The sequence below is a fragment of the Antechinus flavipes genome, chromosome 1 (assembly GCF_016432865.1).
Source record: "Antechinus flavipes isolate AdamAnt ecotype Samford, QLD, Australia chromosome 1, AdamAnt_v2, whole genome shotgun sequence".
Taxonomy (NCBI): domain Eukaryota; kingdom Metazoa; phylum Chordata; class Mammalia; order Dasyuromorphia; family Dasyuridae; genus Antechinus; species Antechinus flavipes.
The window spans coordinates 265448716-265474926 of NC_067398.1; the positions used below are offsets into that span (position 1 = coordinate 265448716).

The 26211-nt window shown below is 39.1% G+C and overlaps 1 protein-coding gene across 4 annotated transcripts in view; it reads left to right on the forward strand.

The window, feature by feature from the left end:
- The first annotated feature begins 12706 nt into the window (after nt 1–12706).
- Nucleotides 12707–26211, forward strand: part of SYT17 (synaptotagmin 17) — an 89647-nt gene continuing 76142 nt past the window's right edge. For 2 of the 4 annotated variants that reach the window (XM_052001802.1, XM_052001819.1), the window contains exons 1-5: nt 12707–12995; nt 16423–16440; nt 17182–17330; nt 21245–21393; nt 23921–24540. In XM_052001802.1, the coding sequence (XP_051857762.1) occupies nt 12981–12995; nt 16423–16440; nt 17182–17330; nt 21245–21393; nt 23921–24540 (951 nt within the window). In that variant the 5' untranslated portion in view covers nt 12707–12980. Of the gene's footprint in view, nt 12996–15983; nt 16299–16422; nt 16441–17181; nt 17331–21132; nt 21394–23920; nt 24541–26211 lie in introns of those variants that run through there. The other 2 variants (XM_052001812.1, XM_052001829.1) reach the window with 2 other exon arrangements.

The window sequence follows — 26211 nt, forward strand, 5'->3', positions numbered from 1 at the left end:
AAAGTACTCAATGAAGTCAAATGATGATGATAACCATTGTCTAATCTCAGCCTCACTGAGTAGCTTTAGGTTTGACTAGCAGGCAAAAAGAAGGTATGCATTCAGTCCTTATCTTATGGAAAGTAGGGCAAATGTATGTAGAAATCCACTATAACCCAAGCAACTTTCATCAGAGTCTTACTGTGTGTCAGGTATTGTGCTAAGTATGTTCTGAAGACAGATTAAAATGAAAAGCATTTTGTCTTCAAGAAGCTTATATTCTATTGGATAAGGGTTATTTTATATATACATACATATATGGAATATGTATGTGTATACACACACATAAACACAAAGATAAGTACATACACAATTATTTGATTAAGGAGAAAACATTAACTAAAAGGGCATCAGGAATGGCTTCCTGTAGGAAGTTGTTCATTGGCTTAGAAAGGAAGGATTCTAAGAGTACATTCCAGGCATGAGGGATAATAGACTTTGCTAAGGTTGATGAAATGTTGAGCTTGGAAAGTGTAAAGTAGGCTGAATTATTGGAAATATATCCCAAAGATAATGTGAAATGAAGAGGGTTTGGGATATATTATCCAATGTTATCGTCTCTTAGTACTGTTCTTAATAGGGAGTGACCCTTACTATTTCCAAAAGCCGTATTTAATCAGTCCATTGTCTGAGTGTTTTGTGATGCTGCCATCTAAAACTGAATCTGCATGGCATGCTGAGGAAGTAGTATAATTAAATTGACTTCGGAGACAAGTGTTGTTAGACTGTTGAATGCTGGAATAGACACACATACCCGGCAAGGAGCTGGACTCACCATATGGATGTCAGAAATTGCATTTGACGTTCAAATTCTTGTTAATTAAAATTAATAATTTAAGGACTATGGTTTGCATGACCACTTCTAACTATATTTCTAATGTACTCAAAGAGAAAGCTACTATGTTTTTCTGCTTTTGTCAATTGAGCTTTAATTTTAAGATTGCAGGTTGGCTCTGTCTATGTGGTCTTGCAGGGCATAGGACCAGAGGTAAATCTTTGGTTGGTCTTGGGAAGAGGAATGAATTGTGACCTTTAATGGCTTTTGAAACTTCTTACTTTGATGGAATTGATTTGTGGTTTCTCTGTTCAATTGTAGAGGTCAAAAACCAACCGTGTCATCTTATCTGATATGATTCTTGTCCATGTCCTCTCACAAATCCTCCACAAAAGGATCTACCTAGGGGCTTCCTCTGGTCTCTTTACATTGTGTGAGTACCACTGGAGCACATGGACTGTTTATTAATTGGTTATTCCTCACTATCCCTGTATCACCAATTCACTCCCTTTTCTGCTAATGTCTCTGATGCTTATTCTTCTTACCATTGTTTGGAATATGCTACAAGCTCCTCATGAGCACTATATATCTCTCCTTCTTTCTCTTTTGCTCTCTGGATGAACAGCTTCCATTCTTTGAAGACTATAGCTTAATACTAAGTATGATAGACTTGGAGTTCAAAGATTTAGGTTCCAATTTTGACTTTAACTTACTAGTCATGTGACCATAAGTCAGTTAATGTATTTGCATCCCAGTAAAATGTCATCTTTAAAAAGGGGATACAAGTGACTGTATACAAGGTCCTTGCAAGGCTCAAATGGAAAATTTACATAAAATGCTTCATAAATGAAGCACTTGAAACACTTCTTTTTACTTACAAAAATCCGAAAAAACTATACAAATTGATACCTTTGTGGATTTGCACCACTCAGAACTGTAGTTTATAATCTCTCACCAATGTGTTTACTTTTACTAAACATTGAGGGGATGCAAACAGTTCAAAGCAAAGGAATTTAGTGAAATAATAGTGATGGAAAATTGCCTCATAAATCTGAGTCACATTCGCTCATAAATACATATATCATCTATAGGGAGAGTAGACATACATGGAGATGATGCATACATGCATGATGTAGACTATAAATGTAGGGAATACATGTAGCTAGGGCATATAGAGAGGTATGAATGCATGTGATTGGGACATATGGGTGAAAGTGCAATTCATTTCTTCTTCTTCTTTTTTTTTTTTTGGCATGGTAATTGGGGTTAAGTGACTTGCCTGGGTCACACATCTAATAAAGCTCTGAGATCAGATTTGAACTAAAGAGCTCCTGACTCTAGGAGCTGCACTGTCTAGTTGCCCCTTGGCAACTCATTTCTCTGATGATTCAGGGCCACCAAAGTCTTCTGGCAATCTCTTTAACCTGTTATTTCTGGGTATGCGCCATACTGAGTGATGCTCCCTTTGGGACTAGCAATTGATTGTTATACAATGCTACTGTTGCTCCATATCCCATTTTAGTATTTTCTGTCTTTTTAAATCTGAATTTCTTTGTTCTTTAATGGGCCTATTACTTTGCTAGAACTTTTGGTTGCTGCTGGACATCATTGTTTCCTTTTCCCGGCTTCTGAGTTTCATCTTTTCAGGTGCATCTGATTGACCTTTCAGCTATAGTCTTCTGGGGGTGTAAGTGACTAGAAAGCCTCTTCCCAGTTAGGACAAAATAAAAGTTCTTTGATCATAGAGGCTTTGAACCACTGTAGACATTTAACAAAAGCTGGGGATTTTGCCGGGTCAAGGTTAAGTATTTTCTTGTAACACCTATTTCTGGGGATGAGCTCATTGTTCTTTGTCCCAGACAACTGGAAAAAAAAAATCAATCATCTGACTTAGAGTTTGAAATTCCCAAGATCTTCTTTGCCTGGGTATATAAATGAATTTGATCAGAACAAAAAGTAAAGGAAGGAGGTAAAGTCATTTTTACTGAAAACAACACCTATACTCTTACCTTAAATATATACAGCAAAATCCCCGAATATTGATGATATATTTTGGCCAGTGAAAAACTTTGCTGTCTCCCTATAGAAACCTTAATGTTCTTTGAAAATATCTGTTATTGTTATTATTTAATTCTTCTCAAATTTATGTTGGATGGAACTCAGAAATAGCCCTGGATAAAATTGCTATCTTGTTATTCTTTTATGTTTAATGTCAGGCAAACTATTACATAGATAGATTAAAAAAATGAGTTTTGTAACTGGATGAAAATATTGGGAAACAGGCTTCTGTAGGCTTGCTGTAAGCATCCTCAGGACTATCCCTTCTTTGTATTCCCAGTGCTTAGCATGGAATCTGGCATATAGTAAACAATAAATACTTATTAACTGACTGCTGGACAGACTGACAGGGATGACATATAGTTCTTCCTATTGCCAATTAATTTTAATTTCTTCTTTTAGGCCACTATATATTGAAAGTTTTTCATTTCATATAGTTTAAAGGTATGAATGTTTGGCATGAAAGCATCTATTAAAATGCTCTTTAGTTTTTTGTGGTTCAATGCTTTGGGGGATTATAGGTGGTGCGAATTTTTATGTGATAATACTCCAGTTTATTTGTTAATAATTATAATAACTTATATTTATGTAATGCTTTCAAGTTTACAAAGGACTTTACATATGCTATCTCATTTGATCCTCACAACAACTCTGTTAAGTAGGTGCTATTATTATGCCCATTTTACAGGTGAGAAATCTAAGACTAAAAGTAGTTAAGGACTTGCTTAGTCTCACAGAGCTGGTAAATAGCTGAGGAGATTTGAACTCTGAGATTTTAACTCCAAATCCAGTACTCTGACTCACTTAACTGAATTCTGAATTTTCAAGGATATTTTGAGATTTGTGTTTTTAAAATGATGATGTGTTATTGTTAGTTCATGAAATATTAGTAAGTAATCACTATTATATATAATTATGGCTATTTCATCATCTTTCTAGGGGCTTAGTAAATGCTAATTTTTTTACAAACTACAGTGATATATTACACAGTTTCTAACACTTTCATTTAGAATGAGCTTTCTATAGTTTTTGGTAGCAACGAACCCCTCTGTTTATGTAAACATATCAGTTCAGATCAACCATTTGCTACATAGCTCTTTGTCAACATATTGTTAGATGAGTTTCTGTGGATATCATCCAAGGAGGGCCTTTTGGTTCTGTTCTATTTCCTTAAATTTCATAGGCTCCCTTTGGTGATTAACCAATATGAGTTATATTCAGTAACTTCAATGGTAAATATAATTAATATATTTACAGCAGTCACTGTGTGCCAGACACTGTGCTAAACATTTTACAATTATTATCTCATTTCATCTTCACAGCAACTCTAGGATGTAGATGCTCTTATTACCCCCATTTTACAGATGAAGAAACTGATGCAAACAGAAGTTAAATGTCTTTCCTAAAATTACACAGCTAGCACATGTCTGAGGCAAAATTTGAACAAGATACTTCTGATCCCAGATCCTGTCTGCATCTACTGTGCCACCCAGTTGCCTTAGTATCTATTATCAGCCTTTACTAATTCTCTGTGACCTTCGGACCAACTCAATATTATCAGTAGCCTTCCCTCCAGATTGCTTTTTTCTTCGAAAGCTTCTCTGGCTTGGTACCAAGGCTGGAGTCCACTTGTGGTCACTGGTGAGTGGATATTGCAGGACTATTGAGTTTATTGTACTCCCACTTTTCAAAATTTAAATTCCCTAAGGAGCACTTAGGCCTAGGAGCTTAGTAGCTTTATTGATTCCTTTCTAGGAATTGAGAAGGACTAAACCTCTGGATTCTCCTGGCATCATGGGGATGTAGGAAATTTATCTTCTCTTCTTCTGTCTTAATTATATGGTAAGGTCAAGCCTGACTTGACTTTATAGATCTCTGGAGAATAGAATGACTAGTTATCCCTTAGAAACAAACTAATCTTGTTGATTAGGGCACAAAGTCAGGTCTCTTCATGGTAGATGGGAAAATAAAGGGGCTTGCCTGAAGTTAGGTCAGAATATTCCACTTTAGGAAGACTCTCCTTTAGAATGTTAGGTTAGGAAGAGATATTTGATAATTTTGCTTAGCTTTAGAGGGTGAAGCTAGGAGTGGTGGGTAGAAGTTGTGAATGGGCAGAATTAAATTTGATATAAGAAAAAAAAATACTTTCCAGCAATTAGAATTGTGCAAAAGTGGAATAGGTTGTTTTAGGAAATTGTGAATTCTTCCTTATTCAATTTCCAAAGAAAAGCTAAATCACCAATTGAATTGTTGGGAATATTCAAAGGATATTTTTGTTTGGTTTGGAAAAAGTGGAGTGAGGAGAAAGAGAGAGAAAAAGAGAGAGAGAGAGACAGAGAGAGAGAGAGACAGAGACAGAGACAGATAGAGAGAGAAATAGAGGAGAGAAAGGTATGAATGGATGGATAGAAAGATGGATAGACAGATGAGTAGGTAGAGACAAAGATAAAGAGAACAGTGTATAGGTAGAGAGCTAGATGGATAAACAAATGGATAGATAATTGGATGGATGGAGAAAGATAAGTAGAGAGATTAATGGGTAGATAGAGCTAAATGCATGGATGGAGAGATAGAGATAGAAAGATGGATAGAAATATCAATAGAAAGAGATAGATGCATAGGTCAATGGATGGATGAATGGATAGATTAATAAATTGATAAATAACAGATAGATAAACAAACATATAATTGGATGAATGGATAGATACAAAAACAAGAGGGAGCTGGATGGATACATAGAAAAATCAATGGATGGATAGAGATGTAGGTAGAGGCATAGATAAAGAAAAAAGGAAATAGATAGATGGATGGATAGGGCAAATATTAAGTCCTTATTACATGCTAGGTTGGAGATATTTACTGTGCCAAGTGCTGAGAATACAAAAATAAGAAACAAGATGGTTCTAGTAGTTTTCCAATTACATGAGATAATTCTTAACAAATTAAAAAATTTAGTTCCAAATTATCTCCTTCCCTAATCTTCCCCTTCCCTAAGTAGCTTAGTAATTTAATATGGGTTATGCATGTGCAATCATATAAAACATATTTCCATATTAGTTATGTTATAAAAGAAGAAAAAAGCCAAAGAAAAATAAGTATGAAAAAAATAAAGTGAAAATGGTATGCTTTCATCTACATTGTCTCCATTAATTCTTTCTCTGGATATGAATAACATTTTCTATCATGTGTCCTTTGGAATTGTGTTGGATTACTGTATTGTTGGGAAAAGCGAAATCATTCATAGTTAATCATTGCAGTATTGCTGTTTCTGTGTACAATGCTCTTCTAGTTCTAATCACTTCATTTTGCATCAGTTCACGTTTTTCTGAAATTCTCCTACTCATCATTTTTTGTAGTACAATAGAATTTGTCAACTGGATTGAAATGGTTTCTAACCTGTGGATGGCCAGAGCCAAACAGAACCAAACTAGAGACAGGAGAGTCAGGAATCAAACAGAAGTTTAATTTCAAAGTGACGGAAACACCTTGCAAGCAAGGATACATGTATTCCTAAGGGGGAGAGGGTGGGATTAGAGGCAATGGGGTTGAAACTTGATGTGTATGTTTGTAGCTAGATAAAGAATCAAACAGTGTAGTATACCAACGGTGGTGAAGCGCAACAGCAACAGTGAGATAAGGTTTTCTAGTGACAAAAAGTCTATTGATGTCAGAACTTCATGTTTGGGCCTTTTGGTGCTTGCCCAAATTTTGGGAATCATCAGTTCCAGAAAGTGAATGCAAAGGATTGTTATTACATCAAGCTCAAGGCACAGCTTGCTTGCTGGGTCTTAGATCTGGAAAATTGGATACCTCTTAATAGTATTTTGACTTTTCTTCCTTTTGCCTAAAGGAGGAAAGAACCTCTACCTTCTGGGCTATATAAGCAAAGTTGCCACAAGTTGGATCAGGAAAGATGCCATAATAATGGAATAATAATGGAATAATTATTTGCCTGCAAGAAGAAAAGATATGGGGGCTCAAGAATGTAGAAGGAAGAGGAAAACCTAGGGCAGCATACTCAGCCCTTGTCCAGAATCTTGGGACATCTGTCTCCTCTGGATGTTGGCTGCTTCTGGGTTTGTGCTAGATGATCCTTGGTGTCCCTAGAAGGTTCTGTGGTCCACTTAAGACCACAGTGGGAGTAGTCTGAAGGACCCGGTAAGGGTGCCTAGATGACATACGGCTTGACAATTGTAAGCAAACTTTTATCAATCTTTGCGTCTGAGTTTTTGGTCAGCATAACATAGGTCCTTGGTTAAGGATCTCTAAACGATACATAAAAATGATCAAGTTTCCTACCCATAAAGGGCTAAATTCAAACAATGTAATAAAGTTTCTTCACAATTTCCATAATTGCATAATTACATGAAGTCAGATATAGTTCGAATGTTTTGAGGATTTACAATGAACTAGTTTTGAGAAGGGAGATTTACATGTCACCCAGGTGACCAAGAAAACTTAAACAAAAACCAAGCAGAACAATATAATAGTTATCACTAATTAATTTACAGCAAGTCTCCTTGTATTCTAGTAACCCATTCTCAATTTCCATATTTGAGTCTCAGATGTCTCTTGTAGTTTTCTGGTCTTTAGACAATATGTTTTATTCTCAGTACAGCTTTAAAGGGGTTTCTGCTTCTTTGGTTCCAAATCTAGAGATTCCAGGATAATTCTGACTTAGTATAATTTAGTACAATCACTTAAATTTGGTTCTCCAATCTTGAAGTTTCAGAGAATTTCAGCTTATATACCATTTACTATTTCTATCCTTATCTAAATTTAATTATATAAGAATTTTTAAAAAAAATTCATGAACGACCAATTGTAAAATAAATTCTTCTGCTTTTTAAAATAATCAGACACTTTAAAAATAGAAAATAATTTAACTTTCTTTGCCATTAGTAACACCACTTATGTGTAAAATCCTTAATCCAATTTTGAGAACTCATTACTCTAAATAAAACATATGAAAAGCCTGAATTTCCATGATAAATAAATTTGGAATCCAATCATATAATCCTGTTGCTTTCTCAAATTTTAGACTTTTTATTTAAAAAAAACTTTTACATTACATATTTATCTTATTGCTTTGTCGAATCATTTTTCCCCTTAGAGGAAATCCCTATATTGTAATTTGACCACAAATACAGGTTAAAATTGTAAGATTGCAGAATATGCCATTTTTTACTATTGGTTTCATGACAATTCAATTATCCCTGTAATCAAAGCTTAAAAACAATGGTAAATTAAAATCCCAAGAATTTATACTTTAAATAGAAAATTTTCAGCACATGCCTGATAGTTGACTTATCATTAATATGTTGAAGATACATCTTTGCCACTATATACACTTTCACAATAGACAAGATTTTTAAATAGAAATTTGCTATTATAGTAAACATTATTTTCATTTTGTTTTATAACAAAATTTACCTTATTAAACATTTAAATTTCCAATTATCTATTTTTATCACATCCTTTTAAAAGCCAAATTCATGCATAATAGCATCCAGATAAAAAGTTGTTTGTCTAACAGCATTTCTGTTACCATGGTCTCTCAAATTTCATAACACAAGAAAATTTAAAAATACTATAATAACTTAAATAATATCATGTACTTAAAACATGAAAAAAAATGTCAGAAGACACCAATTGCATTTCCAAACTATTCCATATAAAATCATTAATCTTATTACTTTGACATTTTAAAACCTCTTTAGATTTATCAGGTATGGAACAATTGTAATCAATTATAGAAATAATATACTGCTTAGCATATGCCAGTCACTGTGTTAAGCACTTTCTAAGCATTATATCACTTTGATCTCACAACAATCCTGGGATGTTAATGCCATTTTATTTTTCTCTTTATAGATCAAGTAACTGGGGCAGAGATAAGATAACTTGCCTAAGATTACACAACTAATGAATTCCTGCAACTAGAATGTGATTCAAGTTTCCCTACATTTCCAGCATTTTTTCAACACCTTTATTTGGGAATCTTATGAAAGATGAGAGGGGTTAATAGAATAAGAAAAGGGTTCCTGATCTGGGAGCGTTACAAGCATGGTCAAAGAAGCATTAACAAGAGGTTGCTATAAAATGAAAACTGTTCATCTACTTTTTTTCTTTCTTCACTCTGTGATTACTTCTAAAGTAGCAGACTTTCTTCATTGCCATAGAATAATGAAGCTATTAATCTTGCAATTTACTTTTAGAACTTTTATAAAATTGAATCCTTATTTTTCCTTATAACAAATAGCTCAAAACTTACTAAGATATTTCAGAAGGGTATGAGTTCCTGTAATTACCTCACATGTGACCCAGGAATTCTCCTTTGCAGTCTTAAAATCTCAATCTCTAAATTTCTTAATCTACCAAGATTTGTGTGTGTGTGTGTGTGTGTGTGTGTGTGTGTGTGTGTTAGTTTTACAATCTTTGATTATCTGGCTTTATTTCTGTAATTCTAGCATAACCAAAGCTGAAATGACAGTGGAAAAAGTGTCCTACAGATTTTTTTTTCTTATAACCTAATCTCCGTGGATAAACTAAAATGAGAGTTAGTCCTGCTTTAAGTATAAAAGTTTGTTAATCTTACTCACTGTTCTAAAACTCTTTGACTATAGCCCTTAGAAGTTTTTCTGGTTGGCTACATTTTAAATCTTTCAAGGTAAAAGAATCTAGCTCACAGCACAAATATAACATGAACATTTTACATTTTACAAAGACACAAACACAGACAAAACAAGACAGTACAAACAGACACAAACAGTTTTAACAAAGCATGCAATTACAATTCTAATTTTAACCAGATCAGAAGAGGCACACAAAGGTATGCAGTTTCAAAACAGCAGAGGTATACAGAGACCAAAATTAAATTAAAGAAAGGATATTCTTACTAGTGTGATCCAAGATGGATCAGATCACTGGCAAGTCTTGGAGTTTTCCTCATAAAGAAAGATGATCTGACTTAGGCAGAAGCTTGGGGCATTGAAGCAGAGAGAAGGACACAGGATTCACCAGATAAGAAGGGTCAGATTCAGAAAAAAATAACTCTCCAGTGGTACCTAGTCTGTTCCTACCAAGGGCCCGGTTCCATATCCATTTGATACCAATTAGTATCACCTAAATCAAACTGGCCTCTAACCTATGGATGGCTGCAGACAGGAGAGTCAGCAATCAAACAGAAATTTAATTTCAAAGTGAGGGAAATGGTTTGCAAGCAAACACATGTGTGCTTGGGCCCTGCTCTTAGTGGGGAGACCTGAGAAACCTTGATTTATATATTTGTGGTTAGATAAAAATTCAGTGTAGTATAGCAACAGTGGTAAGGCATGAACAGCATCGGTGAGGCACAATAGCAACACTAAGGCAAGGTTATCTAGTGACCAAAAAAATCTGTTCATAGTAGGACTTTATGTCTTGGACCTGTTGGTGTTTTCCTGCCCTCAAGAATCATCAATTCCAGAAAGTAAGTACAAAGAATTACTGTTATGTTAAGCACAGAACTCAGCTGTACCTTAAGTCTAGAATCTCCTGGTATGTCCTAATTGTATCTATTATTACATTCATATGTCACAGTTTGTGAGCCATTCTCCAATTGATGGGTGTCAATTCCAATTTCCAATTCTTTGTCACCACAAAAAAAAATGTTGTAGGGGGGGAAGTTATCCAAATGGAGTGGGATAGGGAAGAGACAGGCAGCTGTGGAAGTGGAACAGGACAGAGAGCTAATTAGAAGTGAAGAGTAAGCATAATGGCTGGATCTTGTGAAGATATATTGGGTTCAGACAGGGACACAACAATCACTAGGTGGACTTGAGAGTTGAGTCATCCCAAAGGAGCCATACAACCACTATAGAGGTGGAGCAGACTGCAGTGGAGAAAGGTTTCTTCCATCTCCTAGACTCTGCGAGTCTAAGATACTCTTTTTATAGAGATGCTCTCATACAGGAGCAAAAGAAGAGAGTCTGATTAAGATGTTCCAGGGGCAGACAGGAACCTGGGTAATCCTAAAGAAAAACCATTTATTTCACAATTCTATTTAGGTTTAGTCTCACTCCTACCCCCTATCAAGAACTCCAGGGTACTTAACTTCTACCTCAAGTATGTAGAGAATAAACTCTAGGCAAAACCGTGAATTAAGCATTTGTTTCCAGTGCCCTTCCTCTTACCTTTCTTAATACCTTCATAAGCAAGTGCCCAGGATTCTTAGATTTTCCCTTCACTGGCCCCTCAGGCTTCTCCAGTGTCTGAGATGCTAAATTAATTTTCTTAATGATGGCAGCATTTCCCAAATTGTCTTTCACAGAATCCTAGTTGTTGCACAGGACACTAATAAGGTTTCTGTGAGAAAACTTCAATACTAATGACATTTTCCCCTCGAAAATGTGAAATAATGTATATATGAATTATCTGCAAGTTTGGGAAAATAAAAACAGACTCAATTTTCTCTATCCTAAATTTATACCTTTCCACTTTATAGGGACAGGAGGGAATTTCATGCCTGTGGTATCTTTGGAACAGTATTTATGGGTTTCATCAAAATGTTTCAAGCACCGGAGTGTTTTGTGAAGAAATTAGTTTGGGAAAGCTAATTAAAACTGTTAATAACTTTTCACTAGGTGTTAAAAGAGCTATTGAGTGAGACCAATCTTAAATCCAAAATAAATCAACAAACTGAATTGCTAATGATGGGATTTCAGACATCTGGCTGGTACATACACACCCATATACATATATACTTATTGAGAGGAGGGTATGGAAGGAAGGAAGGTTGAAGGGGGCACCAGGGGCACCTCCGGACTTTTGCCACAATTTTTGCTGTGGTCAGCTTTTGTACGGCCTCACCTTGACCCGTCTTTCAAACATCTACTACCCTGGCCTCCATCTTTTCCCCTGTGGCTCCTCTGAGGCACACCCGGTCCAGGCTACTTGTATTTTCATTTCGCTCACGCTGCAGCGGCTCAGGCGGAAGGGAGGATTGTTTCTTTCTGAAGCAGTGTAACATTATGCCCGCTGGGTGGCGCTGTTGGACCTATTTGCGCCCAACCTGTTGCGCCCCGGGCACACCAAGTGTTTGAGACTTGGGGAGCGCCAGTTACTTTGGGGCCCTCACAAGGTCTACACCCTTTCCTATTATCTTCCGACATTTGGTTCCTCCATTCAGTGCTGTTCTGAGACTTTCCTCTCGGTGCCCTCTCCATACTACCCGCTCATTAGCGCCTAATAGTCTCTGTCAACTCTCATGGGTCCCCCAGACTCTAAAGGGCTTTCAGATGAATGTAGAGGAAACGAAACTTTTTATCCCCTAGGTCAAGGAATGGAGTACCAATCGAATTCATCCTCTTGGGCCACCTTTAAATGTTACAGACAATTCCCAGGCAGTAACTTCGAGACTGGATTTCTGCTCCGCTCCGCGACAGGTGCAGGCTCCTAGGACACACCGACACTGCCCTGTGCATCACCACCCTTCCTCCCCACCCCCCGCCCCCGCTCCGGCTTTCCCTCCATCCCTTTCCCTTATCCCCACCCCGAAGCTCTGCTCTTTTTGTCTTCAGATGAGACCGGCCGTAGACCTTGGAGACCAGGTCCTTGTTGATACCAGGGCTGCCCGGGACTCAGTTCCCCAGGTGCAGGCAGTGTGACCCAAGCTCCGGGGTCTCTGCTCGGCTGGCTGGGAGCTTCGCCGAGCGGGTGTGAGGCGGGAGCCAGAAGCTAGAAAGCGCCTGATGCTCCTGGCGCCGCTGGCGGCCGAGACCAAAGCGCAGGGAAAGAAGGCTGAAGCGCCTGGGGGGCGGGGGGAAGAGAGGAGGGAGTAGGGTGCTGCTGGGGCGCAGGTCAGGCGGGCCCCCTCCTCTGGCTCTCTCCCCGCCTATAAGGCGCCCACCCAGGTCCGAGAGCCCGGGGGCAGGACCATGAAGAGGAAGAGACGGGGCGGCCAGCTGAGTGGAGGACATGGGCGCCACTGATCAGCCAAGCAAGTCACGTCTGGGGCGATTGGGTTGGTTTTTTTCCTCCCCCTTTTTCCTTTCTTCACCTCCCTTGTTGTCGAGGGCAAAGTGGATGTAGCAGCGCCATGTCCGGGATGAAGTGAGAGCGAGTGAAAATGGCGTATATACAGGTAGGGCTGGGGCAGGAGGGACGTGTCCGGGCCGGGGCCGGGGCCAGGGCTGGGGTGGGAATGGCGTTGGCAGTCGCGGAGGAGGTACGGGGACTATTCGGTGAGGACCTGGACTACTAGCCCGGAGCTGGCCAGCTGCGCCCTGCTGGGCTCCTCCGTCTGCTGTGGGGCTGGCAGTCATCCCCACGCGCAAAAAAACTTGCCAAAAGAACGGGGGAAGAGGAAAGAGGAAGAGACAGTGGCAGACGGGGATAAAAGGTTTCAAAGAGGCAACCTGTTTGCGCGGGCTCTTGAGCTGCCCAGGAGCGCTTTGGTAGAGACCGACAGCGGCTATTGAGACTTGGGCAAAGCAGACGTGGAAGGGCAGTGGGAGCGCCGGGACTGGGTGGAGGGGGGATGCGGAATAACGTAAGGGTGAGTAGGATAGTTCAGGGTGAGAGGCCCTGGGTAATGCAAGAAGACTGGGTTTGTCCAGCCTGGATGAGACTGGCCTGAGATGGGGCGTGGTGCGATATGGGCGGGGTAGGGAAGCTCCTGGCACCCTCTGGACCACTCGTGGATCTGCCGTGCCTTGTCTTTAGCCTCCAGCAGTGGGAGCAGCTGCGAGTTCTGGGCTCCAGCTGTGGGGCTGCTGGGAAGGGGCATCCTTTCCCTGAGGCCGCAATTGGAGCCTGGAGGGGGAGTGAGGGGGAGGGATGGAGGAAGGGGTGAGGCCCTAAGGAGAGTGGCCCGGGGCAGGCCGGCGGGTCCGCCAGCTGCAGTTTCCGTGGTTACGGCTCTGGCTAATTGGCCGCGGGAGCGGAGACTGTTGCAGCTGTTGGGCGAGAGGGATAAGGACATCTCCTTTCCCCTAGGCTTGACTGCTAAAGAAGGAGGAGGGCTGGAGGGGCGAAAATGATTTGATGGTTGGATATGAAATATAGGATGGTGAGGAAGGACCGTGCATTGAGTGTCAGTAACCAAGGAAAGAACTACCAGAGAAGTCTTAAGAAAGGAGGATAGGTGAGGTAAGAAGGTTAGGACACCTGACAGATAGCCTTTGAAATAATTTCAAATCAAGCCTTTCAAAGGATACTTGCTTGCTTCAAAGGCCTTTACTCCGAGACCTATGAATTAGGGCTTCTAATAAACTCCAAGGTCATAAGGGTCCCTAAGGCTTTCTGGCATTCTGACAAATGCAGAGAACTATAGAATATTACTGCGGAGAACTACAATAGAGAGGGAGCGGCTTTTCCAAGGTCACAGAGTCAGCTATTTGGAGCTGAAACTCTAACAATTTTCTTGATTCCTAATCTAGTTCTCTTTTTTCTATATCATCTCTAAATCCGGCACTTTAAGGTTCACTTAAAATCTCTCCGTCCACTGGTAGTTCTGTGTGCAGTGCTTGTCTCCTTAGCCATAAACCCACTGGGGTTCAACCTTTGATTTTTTTTACCTAAGTACTATCTTAGACATTTGACTTAATTTCGCAAATTTCACATCGATGGCCCCCTTTTTTCCTTTCCAAAAGCCTAGGCTTCTTCACATTTACATCTCAAATCCCCTTTTCAGTTCAGTCTCATCTCCATTATCATTATTAATTACAAACACTTATTAAGCACTTAGTCTTCGGAGAATCCCAGGCTGCTGCTTTTTCTTTAAAGTGTCTAGTTTCCCTTTAGAAAATTCTTTGTCCCCTTCCTTTTTCATAGGTTCCAGACCATCCCTCAGGCAGCATTTTCTGGCTTTGAATGAATCTTCTTTTGACCACACATAGATATGAACTGTAGGTTCTTCTTAGAGAAACCCATGGTAAATATATTTGAAGTCTGGTTGGAACCTCTCCTCATAACATTTCATTCATCATCTTTGCCTTCCCTGATATCAAAACATTTATTTTGTAGGATATATGGCTGGGGGAAGTTGTTTCATTGTGAGAAATTTAGGAAACCAAACTTCTGTCTACAGATGTGTATTTCACAGTTTTATATATGTGTTTCTGACTTATTTCTCTATAGATTGTAGCACCAAGAGGAAAGTTTTCACCTGATAGTTCAAAATGAGGATAGAACATAATGCCTTATGCTTTTCAAAGTATTTTCACATATATTATTTCATCCAATATCCATCAAATAGAAATTACTCCCATCTAAATATTCCCCACGCTCACTTTTATTTGCTAGGTAAAAGCAGGGAGCCTCCCCTCCTTCAACTATTCCCCACCTCCAGGCTTTGGGGTTAAGTGACTTGCCCAGGATCAAAAAGCTAAGCAATATTAAGTGTCTGAGGCTAGATTTGAACTCAGGTCCTCCTGACTTCAGGGCTGGTGCTCTATCCACTGTGCCATCTAGCTGCCCCTCCTTCAACTAAATTTACCACTAATTGCTGATGTCAATCATTGATGAGAAATAATGACATTCAGGGAGTCTGTCCCTGTTGCCCATCTTTTAACCAGAGAAATGTCTGTTAAAACTTCCTCAGGGTCCTATTTCTGTTTCTGATTAATAAATCTAAATTTGGAAGCTATTTTTGAGGTCATTTTATGGATGAAGAAACTATGACCTGACCAAGGTCAAACAGGTAATAAGTTGCAGAGATAGTACATATTTTGATGATATGCTGCCATCCAACTTCAGATTTGGTTTGGTCTTTTCCTAAAGAACTCTGATGAACTCAATTTCCAACTTAGGAGCCAGGCTGGACTGGCTCTGGGAAATCAGTTCTTATTCATTCTTCCCCTTTCTCTCAAATTTGGCCCCATTAAACAGTCTCATTCTGCTGCTTATTTCCTCCCCTGTCTAATAGGCATACATAGTCAACAGAGTAGGGAGGAAGAAGAGACTAAGGGATATTGCTTTGGACACCTCTAAGGCAGAGGATGGTAGAAAGGAGGGAAAATACAGCATGATCTTGAGCTCCAAAGAAGTTCCTTTTAGGCTATTTATTTTACGAAAGTATCAGAGAGATTAAACTTCCTACCATCTCCACCTTAGAAGCTAAAGTTGGAAGAATAGGCCTCTGGGAGGATGGGGGGACCAAATGGCCTCCAGGATGTGTTTGCCTGCTACGTGAGCTAATGATACATTTTGGTTGGCTTCTTGGATATTTCTGTATAGGAAGGTTTGCTATTTTCCCCAAAGTGTGGCTGCATTGGATAGCTCAACTATCTATCCACCCGCTCTGATTCATACACCATACGGTGCAAATCCAATTGAAAGGCTAAAGTTTCCCATTTATTTATTAGATGTGGTTTGTCATGAGGGGAGCAGCAGTCCTGGATATAGAAATCCTTTGTTAGGAAGTTCCATTTTGTCCCCCGAGATGGTAAGTAGAAAGGTATGAGGATTTTTGACTTGTGTGAGCATTGCTAAACTGGTCTTGTCTCTTTCCTTTTCTTTCCTCACCCCACTCTCATCCCTTGCTTCATAATGGATACCTAAAAGGACAGTTGGAGCCATTAAATGAGGTGAGTTAATTGGATGATTCATTCTGTCTGGTTTCTAATCAAGAAGGGGTTGTCTTTCATTTGGGAGTCTTATCTAGGGTACTAGGGAGAGAGAGAGAGAGAGAGAGAGAGAGAGAGAGAGAGAGAGAGAGAGAGAGAGAGAGAGAGAATTAAACAGTCAGACATTGAAAACTACGTAATTAAAGATGTTCTTGGAAAAGGCAATTTGGGGGAGAGGACCCCATTCACAGTAAATACTTTATGTGAAGGGGTTTTTCCCTCCATCCCTGCCATTTAATATCCTTTTTCTTATTTACTGTCATGCCACTGGAATAATTTTTGCTTTTTTTTTTTTAGAGAAAATGAAATAATATGCATTTAGCTTCAGGTTCGAACACATTTTCTATTTCTCACAATGTTGTGTAAACCACCCACACATCAAAGAAGGCAATTAAATAAACTACAAAAGAAAATACCTGCAATGCTTTCTCTCTCTCTCTCCATACCTTTCCCCCCTCCCTCTCTCTCTCTCTCTCTCTCTCTCTCTCTCAGGCTTCAGTAAGATTCTGTTTGCTGTCATTCTGCCTGCAGTTGGTAAATAGAAATGGGAAAACATTTTGTTCTAAGTGTTCGGCAGCAGGGACAGACCTCCTGAATGTCATTATTTCTCATCAGTGATCGACATCAGTGATTGACTGGTGTTAATATTAGTGGGTTTTTTCTTATCTCCTCCTTTCCCCTTCCCCTTCCCCATGTCCTCAGGGCTTTCTTTCTAGAATCTCTGATCTGCTGCTGTGTAGATGGACCTGTCGCCACTGCTGTCAAAAGTGTTACGAGTGTAGCTGCTGCCAGTCGAGTGAAGATGAAGTTGAAATCTTGGGACCTTTCCCTGCTCAGACTCCACCCTGGTTGTAAGTGGAGTTGCTCTAGCTTCCTCTCTCTGGTTCACATGGCATAGTACTTGGTGTGTGTGTGTGAATGTGTGTGTATGTGTGTATGTGTAATTTTAAAGCATTAATGGAAATAGCCTCAGAGATATGTTTCCCTTGCATGAAAGGGTCAGGGCTCTCAAAGGAGAAATAATTAGAGTTCAAGAGACTAATGAAAATCTTTGTTTTGGTGCTTATGTTAGCTTGTATTTTACCCTTCTTGTTGCTCGACATATTGCTGAGACCTAAGTCTACATTTCAATACAAGTATAAATAGTATTGGTTTAAGATCTGAGTTTAGGTAGATCCTGTTTTACTATCTGTCTGACTTTAGGCACTTAAACTTTCTGGGTCTCAGTTTCCTCATCAGTAGAACCTAGATGGCTTCTAAGTTTCCTTCTAGCTCTAGACCTGTGATCCTCAGTTCATTTTAGGTCCTTAGGATGCTTTAATGTTCAAAGTACAGGAATTTTTGGTCAAGTGAATTCCAAGCTGCAAAGAAAGACTATAAACAATAACATTCTAGAATGAGTTTACAATCATACTTCTGCTTACACAGGTCAGCACTACAGGTAGCTCCTGAGATGCTCATATTTTTCTCCAGCTCAAGCTCTAACTGCATCAGAAATAGGGTGGTAGAGACATGCACCTCCAGCCTGAAACCTACCCTCCAACGCTGTTTATGGTCTCTTCAGCGTCTTTCATTTTATTTCCAATTCGTTCTCCTCCTGCGCCTGCATACAACATATCTCCATCTGTCAGCCACTCAGATATTTTTGGAAAGCGGTTTTGAATTTTCTATCCACGTGTCTATCCACCTCCCCATGGCTAGACGAGGAATGTGGTCAGAGGGCTAGGGTAGGCAGGTAGCTAAGCTGCAGGATTCATAGAGGCTCTCATTGACTTTACCAACCTTCAGATTAGGGAGGAGGTGTGGGAAGAGGGGCAGGAGTACCTTAATCATGCAATTGGAAGTCTTCATACTATAGGACAGATTGCCAGTCTTGACATCAGGAAGAATTGGGTTTAAATTTCACATTAGATGCTTGTCTCTAGCTATGTGACTCCAGGCACATCACTCAACCACTCTAAGTCTTAATTTTCTCATCTGTAAAATGGAGGTTATTAACAATAACAACACTTCCTTCATTAGGTCATTTTGAGGGTCCAATAAGATAATGCATTTCAAATAGTTTGTAAATAATGAAAAAATTCTTTGTAAAGGTCAGCTGTTATTATTGTTATTCTTTCTTTAAAAAGCAATGATGTAAAACTCACATTTATATATTTTTTGGTTCTTTTCCAATGATGCTCAGAGTGCAATTATTATGTCCATTAATTATAGCTTGCTTTTTGGAGGTTTCCGACCCACTGTAGGAATAAAAACTGGAAAATTGATTCAAATAGTATTTGGGAACTATGGTGAAAAAATTCCTTTACCAATGGAGGTTGCCACTTTCTCTGTAACTTAAAATCTTAAAGATCTTCTTAGAATGATAAGAGTTTAAATAATTTGTCCAGGGCAGTCTGTGCTAAAATAAGTCAAATCTTGGTTCTGAGTCTGGCTTTCTATCTTCCAGAATGTCCTGCCTTTAGTTAGCCCACTTTGGATTCTTTAAACAGCCATCCATCTCAAGGGCAGTGTTAAAAGTATTGTTTCTGTGGGTAATTGAGACAAGAATTTTATATCCCCAGAACTAGAATTTTCCATTTTGGGAGTCCCTTACCCTACACAGAGGCCTTTCTTCCTTTCTTATCTCTGTTGTGGACAGGCAACTTGAATCTTTGATTTTGAATCTGGCCCACATATAGAGACTGAGTGTGGGTGTGCATAGCAAGTCTCACTGTTGAAAAAAGGAAAAATCTGACAAAAACTCTGTGTTAAATGCTTCAAAGACCTGGTCCCTGAGACTCTGATGGAATTGAGCAGAGGCCAGGGCAGGCCACAGGATAGAGTAGTATCTGTTTTGTGAGCTTTTTTATGCGAATGGGACTTTCTGTGCTCTTTCTGCCCCACTACCTCCTGGTTCCTTCTCCTCAAAAAGCATTTATTAAGCATTTACTATGTGCCAGATATAGTACTAAACCCTTTATAAATGTTATCTTCAAGACAACTCAAATAAAGCCTTTTATGGGAGGCCTTTTCCAGTTCCCCTTAGCTACCAATGCCTTCCCCTTTGAGATGACTTTTCATCAACTTTATATGTATCTTGCATGTTCTGAGTTATTGATATGTTGTCCCCTCCTCCAATACCCATTAGAATATACAATCTTTGAAGGCAGGAACTGTTTTTTCCTTTCTTTATATTCCCAAAGTTTAATAAATGCTTGTTGAATTTAATCCTGGCCAGGGAAGTTCTATAGTTTTATCCTTAGCAAAGAGAATTAGTGAATAACCTCTATTTTAATCACACTAAGACATGAGAAAGCACCAGGGCAGGAAAGGATAAGACTTCATCTCCTTCTTAATAAGGTCAACACTTAATGTATTTTGGGGACCTAAGTAATTATGTGATTTAAAAAAATGCTCCTGGAAAGGTATGAGTTGTTTTAAAAATGATGTTATACTTTGTGCATCCCCAGATTTATTTACTGAGTAGGCAGTTGTATGTATTTAAACAAGCAGGGAATGGAAATGTCAAGTGTGCAGGCCAAGCTTTGTGATTTCCCATGCAGTGCATGTGCTCAGCTCCAGGAAGCTTGCCCTCCAATACCACATGGGGGGTTGGGATGACACAGGGAGCACAAGCTACTTACTTGTCTGTACATGGCAGGGCATGTGAGAAAGTGACACATGCATGTGAACTTAACATACCACTTGTGACACATGCTCAAGACATATGGTGAAACCTCTCCCATCTCAGGAAAGACTGCTGCTTCATTTATTTATGTTTCATATTCAACAAATGGCATCTAGTTGGCAAGGCCTGTGTTGGGCCCTCTGGGGAAATAGATGAATGAATAAGGCCCTATTCTATGGTAGATAAAGAGCTTAACTTAAAATGAGAAAGACATGGATTGTGATCTTTACAGTGTGACATAAGCAAACTGCTTAGTCTCTCTAACTTCAGTTTCCTCATCTGTAAAATACAGGAGTTGGACTTGATGACTTTTAAGGTCCTCTCTAACTTTATGGTTTGTAAGTAGATATGGTCCCTTCCTTTAAGGTGACCATAGTTCAATAGAAGGAATGGGATCAGTACCCAGAAAATTATAATATAAATATAATTATATAGGTAATTTGTGATAAGGGTTGGGGTAGCTCAGAGGATTACATGAGATTACATTTTGGGGGATTAATTGGAGGAATTAGTGAAGGTTTCATGAAATTCAGTTAGTAATTCAACAAACATTTATTAAGTACTTGTGTAGTTCAGCAAGCATTTATTAAGCATCTACTCTTAGGGACTGTACTAGACATTGAGAAAAAGCCAAGCCAAACCAAACCAGTTTCTAGCCTCAAAGAACTTACATTCTTCAGGGGAGAACCCTTATCTCTGGATTATAAATTCTTTAGCATTCTCAGTGTAGAGGTAAGGTAGTATCTGCAGGTAATATACATATTGTGTTTACTTCTATGCAAACCTCCCAAGAAAAACTGAAGATGGGTGAGTGGGAGGGAAGAATATCTGCAGGTGTGCCATATGGCAGATAAAACCCCCTCTGGTTTTCCTAGGTCTTTCCTTGTGGGATTTTAGGAGAAGTAAACACAGTATGTGTCCTTCTAAGCTTAGAATTCTAATTCTAAAGAGAAGGAAGCAATTCATATTTTTTCTTTTCACAGCAAAGCACACCTCCGTGTTGTCATTTCTCAAGTCACTAATTAAGGTAGTAGTTCCTGGAGGACCCGATCAGTTTCTCCTGGGCTACTGCTGAAGTCTCTTCCCCTTCACTAGGATGAGCAACCGGAATGAAGATAAGAATGGGGACTCAGACCACACTGCCAGCGAGGCTCCTCCAACCCCACAGGACGATTCCCCAGATCAGAGACGGTCATCTTCAGACACATCTAAGTCTGCATACAGCCTTACCCGGAGGATTTCAAGTAAGCTTTAAACAATCCCCTTTAGTGCTTATAGCTCCAGAAACTCCTGTCCTTGGAGCTGGTAGACAAATGCAAAGTAAATCGATTTAAAGTCCCATCAAATGCATTGCCAGGAGAATAGGCAGAGCAGGTTCTCTTAGGAATGTTACCCTTCCCAAAGAAAGAAAAAAAGAGGCAGAGTTGCTGGAGGAGGAAAATCTGGGGAGAGAAAGACAGTACAGAACATTTATAGCTCACTCAGGGTAGCCTTGATTATGGGGAAACAGCTGTTGCAACGGAGAGGACTATATGTCTAGTGAGTTGATTGGCTGGGCTACTTTTTAGGCAAGTCACTTTGCCAGAGGCAAGAAAAGGAGTCAGAAAGATCTGAGTTCAAATTTGTCCATAGGCACTTTTTAGCTATATGATCCTGGGCAAGTCACTTAACCTCTGTGTCTGTAAAATGAGGATTAAAAACAACATCTATCTTCTAGGGTTTTTGTGAAGATCAAATAAGAGAATATTTGTAAAGCTCTTAGCATTGTGCTTGGCACATAATAGGTGTTTAATAAATAGATATAGAGTAGGTGCTTTTTTCCTTTCTTCTTTTTTTCTTTCCTTCCCTTCTTTCCTCCCTCCTTTCTTCCCTCCTCTCCTCCCTCCCTCCCTTCCTCCTTTCTTCCCTCCTTCCCTCTTTCCTTTCGTCCTTTCTTCCTTCCTTCCTTCCTTCCTTCCTGTCCTCTCTTATCTAAGCTGTTTTGATTTGAAATAAAAGCAAGACCCTCTGTAACTCTAAATCTAATGAATTTGCTTGACTTTTTCCTCTGCCTTATCGAACTGATCAGTTGTCTAATTAGATTGATCAAATTGATTTATTACTGTTATTATCAGTACTAATAATGACTACTTTTGTTTATTACACAGTACTTTTCAGTTTACCAAATTATAAACCTGGTAGTTTTTTTCCCCCCTCAAATACCTCATGAGGCACTTGAGTACAATAATTGTTCATTCCTTTTTCAGATGAGGAAACTGAAACTCAGAAAAATTGTCTGACTTTTGATCATATGATTGATGCCTATTGAAGTTGGGAATCAGATTTTGAACACATGTTCTGTGATCCTTTCACCATATCTAACTCTTTCTCTGATTTTCTCATCTCATAGATACCTAGAAGATGTGTAGAATGGGAGGCATTGTCCTATGATCTGATGTCAGGAAGTAGGTGGTAGGCACTAGATACCCTTCACCCCTCTTCTATGTAACCAGAGATTTCAGGTCTTTTAACAGGTGGATAGATTCAGAGACCTAGAGTCAGGAAGTCTCATCTTTTTGAATACAAATACATCCTCAAACACTTAAAGGCTGCCATTTGGGCCAAACCCCAAATGAGGTCATAAAGAATCAAATGTGACTGAAAAATACTAATCAAAAAAGGTCCATTTTTCCACTGGGGATAAAGTATAAAACATCACATATTGGGAGAGGTGGCATACTGACTTAATAGTTATTCATACTTTGATATGAAAAAAGATACTTTCTTGACCACAAATTTTATTGGAGGAAAAAAAAGAAGAAAGTCAAAAGGAACCTAATTTTTTAAAAAAAGAATCTATTTCCTTTAACTGTAAAACCAGTGGTTATGACTAAATGATCTCTAAGATTAAGCCAACAAGCATTTGTTAAATATCTAATATGACTGGCTAAACACTGAGTTAAATTCTGGGGATATAAAGAAAGTCCCTTTTCTCAAGGAATACATAGTCTAATGTGTGTGGAATTACATACAAACAGCTATGTACAGATAAGATATATGCAAGCTAAATGGGAGATAATCATAGAGGGAAAATCTGGGAATTAAAGGAAATCCCTTAGAAGTCTCTTAGAGTTCCAACATTCAGTGTTGTATGAAACTTTGCTTACTGAGCTATTTGACCTAAGGTTGTTTTTGAACACTTGCATTCAGAGAGCTTAAAAAGAGATTTTTTTTGTACTTGTTCAATCATCCTCGTCATCTTTATGAACCTGTTTGAGATTTTCTTGGCAGAGATACTGAAATGGTTTTCAATTTCCTTCTCTAGCTCATTTTACAATTGAGGAAATTGAGGCAAACAGGATTAAGTGACTTTCCCAGGGTCACACACTAGTAAGCATATAAGACCCAGTGCTCTATCTGCTGAGCCATCCTAGTTGCCCATTAAAGGAGATTTTAGAGATCATCTAATCAAGCAGTGTCAAGCTCAAATAGAAACAGATCCCTGCTGGCTGCATAGTGACTTAGAAAACCATAAATTAACATTATCTGTGTTTTATTGACTGCTCCACATTCAGTTCCCACTGCCCTCTCTCTGGTGGCAGATGGCTTTCTTCATCACAAGTTGGTCTAGTATTCTTATTACTAAATACACTATGCCTATGTCTATGTCTACTACATAGTAGGCACTTGATAAATGTTTACTGATGGAACTGCAAAATAAAATAGATATAAAAGAACTCTGTGTGATTTACAAAGTGATACCATCCTATGTTCTGTGTGCTTACTGTTTAGGTCTTGAATCCAGACGACCCAGCTCGCCACTAATTGATATTAAGCCCATTGAGTTTGGGATTATCGGATCCAAGAAAGAAATTATACAACCATCAGTGCTGAGGAAGACCTATACTCCTGATGACTATTTTAGAAAATTTGAACCTAGACTATACTCCCTTGATTCTAACAGCGATGACATGGATTCACTGACTGATGAGGAGATCTTATCCAAGTACCAGCTGGGTATGCTGCATTTCAGCACCCAATATGATCTGCTGCACAACTACCTAACAGTGAGGGTGATTGAGGCCAGGGACCTCCCACCTCCCATCTCCTATGATGGCTCTCGACAAGATATGGCTCATTCCAACCCCTATGTGAAGATCTGCCTCTTGCCAGACCAGAAGAATTCTAAGCAGACAGGTGTCAAACGCAAGACCCAGAACCCAGTATTTGAGGAGCGCTACACCTTTGAGATTCCATTTCTAGAAGCCCAAAGAAGAACTTTGCTTTTAACTATAGTGGATTTTGACAAATTCTCACGTCACTGTGTCATTGGGAAAGTTTCCGTGCCTTTAAGTGAAGTAGACCTGGTGAAGGGGGGGCACTGGTGGAAAGCTCTAGTTCCCAGTTCTCAGGTAAGAAGCATGTCTGTGACTTCTGCTAGCTCGGTGACAAATTCTTGACTTTTAAGGGAAGTCTATCTGGTGACCTATAAGGAGGAATAGAGATAATACTGTTTTTTTTAAAAAAATGCATTTATTTATATCTTTAAAAAAAACAGTTTTGGAAAATGTGGAAAGAAAATAATGGATGGATCTAGTCTTTGTTGCCTAGGGAATTGATATCTTGACTCTGAAAGATGTCTGGCTACTTAAGAAGCACCCAAACTGACAGGGATCTTTCCTTTGTAATTATTATTAAGGTTATTAAAGCAAACTGACTGTAGGTTCTTACCTTGGGAATATAGGTATCTATGGCATAATTATCTAATAGTGAGGGCGAATGAAGCCAGAGATCTGCTACCTCCCATCTTTTATGGGCTATTCACACTCCTACGTGAAGATCTGCCAAATTTACTGATTCTATAAACAGTGTGTGGAAATGCTTCTCAGTGCTATGCTAGTCACAGGCAGAGATTTGATGGTGGGTGCTTCTCAGAGGGAGATTAATGATAATAGCTAGTATTTATAGAGCACTTTAAGGTTTGCAAAGTGCTTCACATGGCATCTCATTTGATTTTCTGGGGACCCTGGGAGGTAAGTGCTATTATTATTTTCATTTTGCTGATGAGGAAACAGGCTGAGAGAGCAAGTTAAGTGACTTGTCCAGTGTCATACAGCTAGAAAGTGACTGAAGCAAGGTTGAATTCAAGTCTTCTGATTCTAGATCTAGTCCCTATATCTACTGTGTCATCTACTTGCTTGGAATAAAATTCTGGAATTTCCTTCCATACATAAATTTGTATCTACTGTGATTCAATGTGGGATTGGGTAGGTGGTATATGGAGGAGCATGCTTGGAATCAGGAAGACTCATCTTCATGAGTTCAAGTCCAGCTTCAGATACTTACTAGCTGTGTGATCTTGGCCAAGTCACTCAACCCTGTTTATCTCAGTTTTCTTATCTGTAAAATAAACCAGAGAAAGAAATGGCAAACTGCTCCTGTAATTTTGCCAAGAAAACCCCAGAGTTATAAAGTATCAGATGTGACTGCACAACGGCAATGTTGGATTGGATCTCTCTCTTTCACACACACACACACACACACACACACACACAAAATGAATGCTGTACACCAAGTAATTATTTCCTCATTGACTACTTCAGTTGCTCCTAGTAATTATTTATTGGTTGAATGTTCCCTATTAGATTTTACTGGATTGCCAGAATAGAGGGAAAAGCTGATCTTTGCCAACAAGCAGTTTATAGATCTAAAAGGAGAAAACAGAGACAGAGTACACTTTCTTATTTGCATTGTAAAAGGGACTAATCAATTGACTTGTACACATTTAATAAGAACCTACTTTGTTCATGAACACTGTGCTAAGGGATGGGAATAGAAAGAAAGGCAGGAAACCAATCCCTGCCCTCAAGGAGTTTAAATTCTAAAGGGTAGGCTATAGATAAATAATTAGGTCAGTCAATAAACATTAATTTAGCATCTGTGTGCCAAGTGCTCAGTTAAGCCTGAGAATACAAATATAAGTGAAAAGACATCCTACCTTTAGGAAGCTTATAATCTATTAGAATAGATGAAGATTATTTTAGGAGAGATGAATAACATGAATGATCTATACCATTGCTTAT